At 33.8% G+C, this 11,079-nt stretch overlaps 2 protein-coding genes and 1 long non-coding RNA gene across 7 annotated transcripts; 1 reads left to right on the top strand and 2 right to left on the bottom strand.

Moving 5' to 3' along the window:
- Positions 1-307: 307 nt before the first annotated feature.
- LOC117216259 lies at positions 308-3,709 on the bottom strand. The gene is made up of 3 exons (XR_004489337.1): positions 2,644-3,709; positions 1,455-2,499; positions 308-1,301 (listed from the first exon to the last, which is right to left on the bottom strand). It is a non-coding gene; the product is annotated as an uncharacterized LOC117216259 (long non-coding RNA).
- Positions 3,710-4,332: 623 nt separating this feature from the next.
- On the top strand, positions 4,333-6,323 carry LOC117216258 (katanin p60 ATPase-containing subunit A-like 2). Its single transcript, XM_033462837.1, has 7 exons — positions 4,333-4,361; positions 4,648-4,845; positions 4,935-5,223; positions 5,367-5,564; positions 5,606-5,723; positions 5,943-6,142; positions 6,293-6,323. Exons 2-5 carry the CDS (start codon positions 4,763-4,765, stop codon positions 5,663-5,665), a joined length of 630 nt encoding a protein of 209 aa, XP_033318728.1. The 5' UTR covers positions 4,333-4,361; positions 4,648-4,762; the 3' UTR covers positions 5,666-5,723; positions 5,943-6,142; positions 6,293-6,323.
- Positions 6,324-8,082: 1,759 nt separating this feature from the next.
- LOC117216260 (survival of motor neuron protein-like) lies at positions 8,083-10,468 on the bottom strand. Of its 5 annotated transcripts, none has more exons than XM_033462843.1 (6): positions 10,260-10,468; positions 9,413-9,595; positions 9,173-9,287; positions 8,486-8,783; positions 8,286-8,365; positions 8,144-8,217 (listed from the first exon to the last, which is right to left on the bottom strand). In XM_033462843.1, exons 2-6 carry the CDS (start codon positions 9,494-9,496, stop codon positions 8,159-8,161), a joined length of 636 nt encoding a protein of 211 aa, XP_033318734.1. In that variant the 5' UTR covers positions 9,497-9,595; positions 10,260-10,468; the 3' UTR covers positions 8,144-8,158. The 5 variants fall into 5 exon arrangements, with proteins under 5 accessions (XP_033318733.1, XP_033318734.1, XP_033318732.1 ...); XM_033462841.1 differs by lacking the exon at positions 10,260-10,468 and adding an exon at positions 9,761-10,220 and having other exon boundaries at positions 8,486-8,741; XM_033462839.1 differs by lacking the exon at positions 10,260-10,468 and adding an exon at positions 9,761-10,217.
- Positions 10,469-11,079: the final 611 nt, after the last annotated feature.

The raw sequence follows: 11,079 nt of genomic DNA, 5'->3' as shown, positions 1-11,079 counted from the left end.
AATATCCGGACCAGTTACGCTTACAGTATCAACAAAGATTTGTCCAGCCATACGGAATAAGTCGTACTCAGTAGTTTAAAAGTATTAACCGCACGAACTCCAGAAACACTTTTGAAGTAACTTTCGAACCAATAAATCCCCGAACTAAGAACTGTCATATTTCGTCTCTATTTATCGAATATTGTTAGAAAATGCAAAAAAAAGAAGTTAAATAAAAAAAGTACTTGGAAACTTAAAAGAAAAAATCTCGAAAAATCTCTTAATACTTTTTACTGTCGTCTTCAGAAGCACCATATGTTAAGCTTCTTCGTAGTTACAACTTTTATCGCAGATGTAACGAACTGACAAATGCTTCGAATGGCGCGCGCGCGTCAACGCCTACACTTCAATTTTAAATAAATGTTTTTAAATAAATGTTTAAAATAATACATTAAATGTATTAACTTTGTTGCGCAGTTTCATTTAATTTCTTACGATATGGAGGGTTTAATTACGTTTAAGATATCTATTTGAATCTTTTAAATTCGAAGTTTTTTAAAAAATTACCTTAAACTTTATAAAATTAAATCGTCTTTCCACTTTGTTGTATCATAAAACAGTTACTTAAATTCAAACCTTACCGTCGTCTTAAAATATTCTATATTTTCCTCGTCTTAAAAAATCTCCCTACAGAAAGAATAAAGAAGAATAAATTCCCATACGTTAAATTTCGCGTGATTGATGGAATACATAACGATAACGAGAACTAACTAGCGACAACAAGCAACCATTAGCAAGGACAACTGGCGACTATAACTGTCGTCTCTATGATGTATGGTGACTAAGGAGAACAGCCAGCAACTACGGATTACATGTAATAACCAACTGCCCCACTTCTAAAAGGCAACTAACTTGCAAACCCTTTGATGGTTTCTGTAGCGTGATATACCCCTTGAACGTGGTTAAAGAATGGTCGCCGCTGGACGGCGGTTTGACAGCAGAGCGATCTCGCCAATTCAAAGCTTGACATTACAAACTACCGAGAATCATTAGGCTCGTTATCGAGCATCTAGCTTTCAGAAGGTGCTTTATCATATGATATGACTTCACGATATTTTTATAGCAAGAAGAATGGCCAACCTCTAACAAAACAAATTTTTACTAAGTGCTGCATGTGAGCTGCAGGCCGGCGTACTAGGGAAATTTGACGAATGAATAAACTAAAATATATACGAATATATTCGTTATATCATAAAATGCCCGCATTATGTTCTCTAACACCATAGAGGAAACTAAATTTATATATTAAAAAATTGGAATACCTGTTATAAGAGAGTTAATTAAATTCTAACCTATCGATGACTCCATAAAAACCTTTATTTCCTAAAAATGTATATCTTCCAAATTCTCCTTAGAAAGTATCATAGAGAAAATATGAAACCTGAAAAGTACATCACGCTGATGCCTCGATCAACCCTCGTGCTTCGCAGTCCATGTGTCCGAGCGATGAATTCCCTCCAAACAAGGAAAAAACCAAGGGAGGTCTTCTTCGAGGGACGTGAGAGGGTAAGGGAAGCAACGGGAACGATGATCACGCGATATACTGGCGGCGTACGTATAGAACGGCTGTTGCGAGAGAGTTCGCAAGAAACAAGAAGAAAAAAGGAATCGTAGGCCGACGCGACTATACGCTGTCGACGGACAAACAGCGACTGAGCCTAACTGAAACGAACTCTGTCGCAGTATGAGCACGGGCTACGTTCGCGGGTCGATCGAACACGTTCTGCGTCTCTCCTCGGCACCGGCGTCAAAACCACCCCCGACGAGCGCAACGCACTGGTGCACCTGCAATATTAACCACTGGTCTTTCCTTTTTCGCGCGATATTATATCAGCACCTATGATACCATTTCAAAGACCGCAATCAAAACATTAAATACCGCATTAAAGCCATACAATAATTCGCAATATTCATTCGTAAACGTTATTGTATATGTGCTTAATTAATCGTTATTATGTTTCGAATGATTTACTACCTCGTATTCCATAAGCAGATATATGGTTCATTTTCACCTCAAGTACGATATAATTTGTAACAAATATTTATAATTCACAATGTAAAATATTTATAATTCATTGGAAATATTTTTCTATCACGGTATAGTGGTCAAATTTCACATAAATCACAAACATATGGTAGTCAGAAGCTATACTCACGACATGACAAATCATGAAGATGTCATGAAAAATGGAGTCCGTCCATATATATTCAAACGCAACGAACAAGTTCGAACTTTTCGAGAACAAACGATTTGTTCGATAACATCTGTCGCGAGCTTCTCTTCCTTTAACGATAACAATTGACAACTAAAGCTCGAGAGGCTCGTAAGGATGAACAGCGACGAGTATCTAGAAGCTATGTACTCACCTGGGCAAGGAGACTGCAACACCAAGGACGTTGGAAGTTTCGAGAAGCGAAGATGGAAACTGAAGTAGCACGTCAGGTCAACTCCGGCGAAAACTGCTAAAGAAAGAAAAATCCAACTAATTTGTTTCCAACGATAAAATGAAATTAATTTGTTTCACAAATTATTAACTGGATATTATTCAAAAATTATTCAAAATTCGCTTGATTGATTCATGACCCGGGACATTTGGGTCATACCATTTTGGTAATGGACGAAAATGGCAGAAGGAAGAACGACCGTTTTTTTCATATTTCTCTTTCCCCGGGAAACGATGGAATGCCCGAGCACCTTGTTTCATTTCTTCTCGACATCAATTTCAATCTTTTTAAACGAAATATAATCTGAACGATGAAAAGTTCATTCAAATAATGCTCCGCGCCAGACACTCACGAAAATTAAGAAGAAACACGGAAAATTCGCGAATAAAACGGATTTCTTTGTCCCAGTGAGATAATAAACCTCGTTCACGTATTGGTTTTTAAAATCAATATATCCACCAATGTGCACTCGTTTAACAAGGGTGATGGAACGTGCCAAAAATCTCTCAAGAGGGTCTTGGCAACGGAAGAGTCGAAAACGTCACAATTATGAATGAAAAATTCGAATAGTTGCTGATTTTACAGTCGAAACCGATAAAGAACTCCAGATATTCCCCCAATTAATTTACAATAAATTCGCGAAAATGATCGATTGCTGACGTCATTGTATTCTAGAAAGATTGTAAAACGATAAGAATTTATTGAAAAAACTTATATTCGATGATAACACTTCTAATAAGAGTACTAAGAGGAGCGATTCTGTACTCACCTTCCTGCCTCGAAGTACCGAACGCAATTAACCGTCCGCCCAGGATGGAACCGTTCGGAACTTTTGTAAGTCACTGCACGGCCGCTGCTTATGGTGGAAATGTAATAGATATAAGTACAGAGCGCGTGAGCGAACTAAAAACGCGATAGAGAAGTAGAGAGAGGATGTTCCGTCCTTGTCTAATGACGCGCACTTGTACAGGAAATATGTAACAGGGGTATACGAGCAGCGTCAGTGTCCACTAGTGTGCATGCCTGATTAAACAAGAACAGGAAGTATCTATACATGGTGTTCTCTTTCTATTTCCACGTTGCATCCATCTTACTATACAGTACACACACTCAGCTATTCTATCATTATATTTGTGCGGTGCTTATGTGTGAACCAAACATTTCCATGGCAACAAATCGTTTGTCTCTTGTTTGATGCTCGGTTTTCAACGGAGTTGAAAGAATTTTTTAACAGAAACGTAATGGACGGGTTGTTTTTAAAGTAATAAACGGAAATTCTCGTATCCATTGAGAAACGATAGGCGATTTGAAAGTGTCACTATGAACGGTGATTTATCGATGCAAGGTAGTATGAATAAGATATTTTATAATCTGCGAAAAAAGGTAAGGAATATTCTAGATTTTAGATTTTAGAATTTCCATGTCACAGACGAGTGTGTTTTGTTATTTGATTTGTAATATTGCTGCAGTTCTCTTAATAGCTGTTCGTTTCATGCGATACTCGCACATAGTATCTATGACTTTTGCTTCTAACAATTTTTATAATTAGGCTGTATCAAATATTTTTAACGTTCGTGTTTCATGAAAAATCATGTGTAACTCGTTGAATTCGCAAATGTAACAAAAAATTACATGAAAAAACTTATATTATTGTAATGAAAAAATAATTATATTAGGAGGAGAGTCGTATTTCGGAACGTCATCGGAACATATTATACCTTGTATGTGATTATTTGGAACACAATGGGTGAGTATATTATAATTAAAATATATTCCTAGTTCCAATTTTTTTGAATAGTGTCAGTGACCAATCGAAATAGAAATCAGTGGACATCGTGGAAAGGGAAGGCGAAGCCAAATTTGAAAATTCGACATCGGTAATTCAGTAGTTAAGAATAACTCAATCGATAATGTAGATTAACTAGTTATAAACAAATATATGAAATATAAATTCAAATTATTCTTATCCATCTAAAAATTGGAAATTAAAGAGCAGAAGACAAGAAATTATCTTCGAGGATTTATATAGTAAATGCATTCTTTTGCCTGTCTTACCTAGAGATAAAACAGTTGTTTGATGGTTATCTTATAGTGTTCAGTCATTGCGAAAAATATTTTTAATCAGTTAAAAACTATAATTAATTAAAAACTACATTTTTTTAGGTATATAGACATTAGCGATGTATTATTCCGGGAAGCTCGTCTATCTCCCGAACATCGGGTCTGCGACAACATCGATTTGGAAATTATCGTTGTAGAGTATGAAAATTATTACAAGATGAAATTTCAAAAATATCCCATATTGTGTAAGAAAATAACTGGAAGGGAAATGACGAGGGAAGTGACAAATGCAAGCAAAACGGAAGAATTTAAATTATTTAACGATATTAAACGGTATTCAACGTATTCAACGTATCGTATTCAACGTATCGTATTACAATATGATCCAGTGTTTGTAGAAGTATTGAGACAAAAGCCAAATCTATTAGTAAACAAGCGAGAAGTGAGCCTGTGAAAGAGACGAATCTACAGCAGAAGATAACTGATGACAATACGAATCATATTAATCTCGCAATGACAGTGACGTCACTATTCCCCAATGAGAGTGATGGACGTTCATCAGAAGAGCTATTTAACGTCCCAATGGAACAATCCATGCAATCGAAGATATTGAAATGCATTGAAAAGCTTTATTCAGATAATCCGGAATTACGAAAGATTGCTGAGGACATCTCATGCGTAAGTTATTTTCGATTAATATACGTATCGTAAACCTTTTAAACGATAAAATTCCCGTCGATAAACCGTCCAACGTATATCGACGATGACGTGATTTCAGTAACGCTTCAAATATCAAATTACGTAACACTTACTTAATATAGAGAAGACGCCATTTTATCTTTGTATCGTCACAGGAGATCATAGTAAACAAATTAAATGTACATTGGGATGACGTTATAGGCCTAGAGGAATGTAAAACCGCTGTTAAGGAGGCCGTTGTGTATCCCCTTAAGTATCATATCTTTTTTGATAGCCCGTTTTCCCCCTGGAAAGGTATTTTGCTGTACGGCCCACCTGGTATTCTTTTCATTTCTGTACGTGTTTACAAGAAATATACAAAACAGGGAAAACGAAGTTAGCGAAGGCAGTCGCGACAGAATGCCATTGCACCTTTTTTTAACATAACTGCCAGCTCATTGGTCAGCAAATGGAGAGGCGATTCCGAGAAGTATATACGTGTAAGTTGCTTTGTCTATGTAAGTTTCTTTGTTCCTTTGTCTATGAAGGAGACTAGACTTGTCTAGGTATAAAAAGATTTGATTTTATTTTTCGTCATTTATATATAAATAGAATAGTTGTTTGGAAAACGAAATGATATCATATTCGTGATGAGGCAATGAATTTAAGGAATTTCGAATATAATATTTAATGAATAATACATTTGTTAAACTGAACAGGTTTTATTTGAACTTGCCTATAGTCATTCGCCTACAATTATTTTTATCGACGAGATTGACTGGATCGCCACAAATAAAGGAGACTGTATATTGTCTGAACCTGCAAAGAGATTCAGATCAGAACTTCTTTCTAGATTGGATGGATTAGTGTCTAATGAGAATTCTAATGTAGTTCTTCTGGCTACAACTAATTCCCCTTGGTACGTATATCACGTTATTTCAATGTTTTCTAAGTAGAAAATATCGTAATATTTCTCCAAATTCCAAATATGTTATTGTGTTGTTTGAAGTATTCCTTCATTATTATTAGTATAATAGAACGATAATATTTATTGTAAATATGTTATTAGGGGCATTGATGCAGCTTTACTCAGGCGTCTCGAAAAGCAAATATACGTATCATTACCCAATGAAGTTGCTCGACTTGGTATATTCAAATTATACCTTAGCAACCACTTATTAGAAAATACAGATATTGTAAACCACATAGTAAAATGTACTGAAAGATATTCTTGTGCAGATATAAAATTGCTTTGTAAGCAAGCGTGGCTACTAGAAATAAGCCCGATATGGAGGAGACTTGAAAAGAAAGAAACACCTGTTACCACTTTGAAATATGAATTAAAAAGTTATGAAATATTAGCAAAATTGTTTAAAAAAATGTCACCTACAGTTATGCAAATAGATAAATATGATACGTGGAACAAATAAATACGCAATCGTAAGGACAGATATTGAAAAATATAAATAAATGGATTATCGTTCGAGAAATCATTCGCATGTGTGTGCATGTGTGTATGCGCGCATGTGTGTGCGCGCATGTGTGTCATGTGTGTCATGTGTGTCATGTGTGTGCGTGTGTGTGCGCGCACGCGCTATAGGCTAAGTTTAAAATGTTCGGTTGTATTATATCCTTGTATTATATATGTCGGAGATGAAAGGAAAACCGGAGCCTTCCCTTTGCAATTTTGAGGAAGCCTTCTAATGCTTTAGCCTAGATTTTATCATAACTGTAATTAAGCAATTGTCATTTGTAATTGTTTGATATTTGTGAAAGCGAAAGTGGGTTCGAGGTGACAACTGGTCGCCGAACGTAGCCACGGTCACGGGATAAACGTTTTGCCTGACGAAGGTGTGGATCGGTTGTATTGTTCTCCCTAGAAATCACATAGAATTGTACTTTAGAGATGTCGATATAATGGGACACACGTTGTATTAGGAATCAATCTCCAGACAGAAACTGCCTAGTAACGGCGTTTGAATCTTTCTCGATGTTTCCAAAGAGTATACAACAAACTTTTGACAGAAATTGCCTAGCAACAACGATTGGAACCTTCTCGATGTTTCCAGCGAGCATATAACAAACAAATGCAGTCGTATAGCGAAAAAGATTTTCATCAGATATTCATTCGTGTGATCGCCTTGGAAAGTGATACATCGAGCAATTTACCGAGTGTCTCAGCAATTGTATTTTGTGTTTAAAATTATTCTACACATAGTAAAGAGTTATCCCGTTGACCGTGGATTCGTTTGAACCCCGGAACATTGTTAATAGCGTTAATTAAATTCATTATTCGTGAAACCTATCAATCGTTAATCTCATTATACGTTAAATTCATTATTCGTAAGACATATTATTCGTTCCTCTTATTGTTCGTTAAACTTATTAATCTTTAATCTAATTATTAGTTAAACTTATCGTTTGTTAATCTTATTATTTATTAAACTCATTATTCATAATATTTCGTAAAATCTTTTTTATTCGCGTAAATATATTCTGTTTCGTAAAACAATGGCTAATTATTCGTTCCTCTTATTGTTCGTTAAACTTATTAATCTTTAATCTAATTATTAGTTAAACTTATCGTTTGTTAATCTTATTATTTATTAAACTCATTATTCATAATATTCTAAAATCTTGTTTATTCGCGTAAATATATTCTCTGTTTCGTAAAACAATGGCTAATTCAAACGAAGGATCATTACGCGCCTTAAATCCTAATGATAACCCGACATATATATGTGAGTGTATTTTATCAAAAATATGTTTTTTATGTTTTCTTATCTTAGTAATTATTTTTAAAAAAGTCTTAAAGTCTTATATGAAAATAAAGCTGTTCTTTATTTCAAATAATTGAAGTAAATAAATACAATGAGTTTTATATTTTATTATATCTTATATTATTGTTATATTGTTATTGAAAAAATTGATATAATCAACAGTTCTTCCTGTTCTCTTGATTGTTTCTTGCTTGTTTCAAACCATGATAATAACCTACAAAAGAAATAACATAGTCCATTGAAAATTTAATATACAATAAAATACTTATATGAAATAATTACCTGTGTAATATACCATGTAACCACTAATATACCATGACATCAACATACTTGAAAGTGCGTCTGTATCATTATCTGGTAATCTAGTACATTTTATTAAAATTTCGTATTTTTTTTCCAAATAAAATGTTAAACTTATTCCAAATTACTTATTAATATTAGAAGTATTCAGCATTCCATTAGAATTTTTAAATTGTACTTACTTGGCCATTAATTGTGGTGGTAAAGGAGGTGCAGGTGGCATTATATCAGTCATCGAATTGAAAGATGGTCCCGGTATGAAGTGATGTTTATACGCATTTGCTTCTTCAGAGTCACAATCCATTTTTTCTACATTATATTTTTTCGAATTTACATTTGTAGAAAAATTAGTCTCACAAGTCTCATCGTTCTCTTCATTGAATTTCTCTTCCAAAGCTTTATTTTGTTGTGCTATTTGACTTTGCAAACCTTCTGATTCTAAAAGAGAACTCAACTCGACTTTCTCTGTATTACCATAGCCTAAACACAGAGTAAAAGAAATTTTTGTCATTTAATAGAATTACTGAGTGCCATTCAGTTACTGTCCTTACAGGCAATGTATTAGAATTTCCCGTGCATAAATGTATATGTATAAATGTTTGCCTTGATATATGTAGTAATAATCACTCGTCTAATGAGGAGAATTATATTCCAAGCAGCTAATAATGAACAATAAGTAACATGCATGTTTATGGTTCATGACCCTATATCCCACGGGTCTCCCCATAGACATTGACAGGTACTCCTGCCCAGTTAAGGACCTGCTGAATGACACTGTGATAGACTATGCGAAAGCCTTTACTTCATATATATATATGTATTTTTAGTACATTTCTTAATTGACATAACCATCATGCTAAAGGTATTACCTACAAATTTTACAACACACGTGCCATTGTTTTCGTAAATTTTTGATATTATAGCTTCATAAATTTCTCCATCCTCTGAGTATATTGCACGATAAGGTGCTCCTATGATCCATTTCTATAGAGAAAAGATGTGTATACAAATAAATATAAGTAAATAGCAAAATAAAATAATTTGCTTCTTAATCAATATATTTAATAATATTCTGTATCAAATTTGTAATATTCTATCAAAATCACAACCTTGTGTAATTTACTTGCGTGTTTAGGCTGCTTAAGATTTTGTAGGTTTTCTTTCGGTTGAGAATTTCCAACATCCATTCCCATTCGCTTGATAACTTCTTCTTTTGCTAAATTTATTGCTTTATCATATGCTTCTATTAATGCACTATCATCCCAAACATTATCATTGGCTGTGTCTGTATCCTTTTGAGATAGCAAATTATACGTTATTAATATTGATACAAGTATTTTATTATCAAACTATTGCAAATTATCATATATGTCATTTTTCAAAAATTGACTAAAAGGTAGTGGATACTGTTAATTACTATTATGCTAAAATCTTGTACTAAAATAATGTTAAATTACCATACATACGTTTCCATTTCCTCGTATAAAAAGAACATTCATATCATCTGCCATTTTAAAATAACATCATTTAAATATTGAATTTGCTTCTGAAATATTAATTTGTCTCATTTCTTTAACTCTAACACATTGTAAACAATGATGACATTATACCAACTATAATACTAAAAATCTATTCCCCATTCATTCGAAAGATTATTTTTTGAAGCAAGGTTAACATTGAATGTTCCCAAACTTCAATAACTGTATTTTACTTTCTTTACAATATCTAACAATATATTAGAATACTATAAAAAAATATTGTATGCACAAGAAACTGTTTATAGCGAAATAGCAAAAGAATTAATCACATATTATAACTAAAACGAGATTGTTAAGTAGATTATATTATACTGCATATGCGTTAGTGTTTCAGCTGGTAAATATAGTTTTTATATCTGAAGATAAATAAGATTTAATTCTATAAAATTGCATAATGAATTATACATCTATCTATTACTATTCGTATTTCCCCTTAGTTGTATGTTGTCAATAGCATCAATCACGAACATATAAATAAATATAGAAGAAACCGTTCGGAAATGGAAAGGGAAAAATGAACATGGAAGACAAGAAAGTTTTCTTCAGGTTTAGCGTATGCGTGATACGCTTTGAATGTCTCAGATAAAGATAAAGATACTCTGCTCATTTCTATTTGTTCCGCAGAACGAGAAATTTGTTGTCTTTCATATTGGTTTTTACGATTCAATTTTTGGGCAGTTTTCCCTAGCGAGTGTCGGTCCCTGTTTGATATAACCAGACCGTAATTTATACAGATATGTATTATAGATATATATTTGTAAAACTGAAATCAGATGAAATAAATGTTGCCTGAGGTTTTAAACGTTTAATAAAAACAATATTTCATTTGGAAAAAATGTAAGATATGTAAAATTACACATTGATCATTTTGCTGGTCTTGTATCATAAAACGTGTGGCCCGAAGAGCATGTCACGACCGGCATACTTCAAATCCGACGGACTGACGATAGAGATAAAGATGTGGCGGCACTCGGCGACAATGTATATCGCTGAACCATCATGAACGAACCATCAACATCCCAACGGTCCTTCCACCGAAGGTTCTAGAAGAAAGAGCACGTGGCAACGATCGCGGACGCCTAGCAAATGCATGGACGGTGGGGATGTTGAGGGATGACAAAAGAAAGTAATCGGATCCGATCGAAAGTAAAATCATAAGAGTCAGTCTTAGAGTTCGGAAGTAGATTGTAAAGTGTATTGATGTTAGAAAAAAAATAAAGTTTTCTTTTTTTATTTTT

Source organism: Bombus bifarius, unplaced genomic scaffold (assembly GCF_011952205.1).
Source record: "Bombus bifarius isolate JDL3187 unplaced genomic scaffold, Bbif_JDL3187 scf7180000010261_frag, whole genome shotgun sequence".
In the NCBI taxonomy this organism is placed as follows: Eukaryota; Metazoa; Arthropoda; class Insecta; order Hymenoptera; family Apidae; genus Bombus; species Bombus bifarius.
Note: the sequence above shows the minus strand (reverse complement) of the source record. Positions and strands in the feature narration are given on the sequence as shown.

Excerpts from the sequence above, each read along its gene's own strand:
- LOC117216258 (XM_033462837.1), top strand. The coding sequence starts at position 4,763 with ATGAAATTTCAAAAATATCCCATATTGTGTAAGAAAATAACTGGAAGG. Across the intron at positions 5,224-5,366 it reads TTGCTGAGGACATCTCATGC|AGAAGACGCCATTTTATCTT; the intron begins GTAAGTTATTTT and ends TACTTAATATAG. Across the intron at positions 5,565-5,605 it reads TGCTGTACGGCCCACCTGGT|ACAGGGAAAACGAAGTTAGC; the intron begins ATTCTTTTCATT and ends GAAATATACAAA.
- LOC117216260 (XM_033462839.1), bottom strand. The coding sequence starts at position 9,814 with ATGGCAGATGATATGAATGTTCTTTTTATACGAGGAAATGGAAACGTA. Across the intron at positions 9,288-9,412 it reads ACGCAAGTAAATTACACAAG|AAATGGATCATAGGAGCACC; the intron begins GTTGTGATTTTG and ends TTTTCTCTATAG. Across the intron at positions 8,218-8,285 it reads TTACATGGTATATTACACAG|GTTATTATCATGGTTTGAAA; the intron begins GTAATTATTTCA and ends TTTCTTTTGTAG.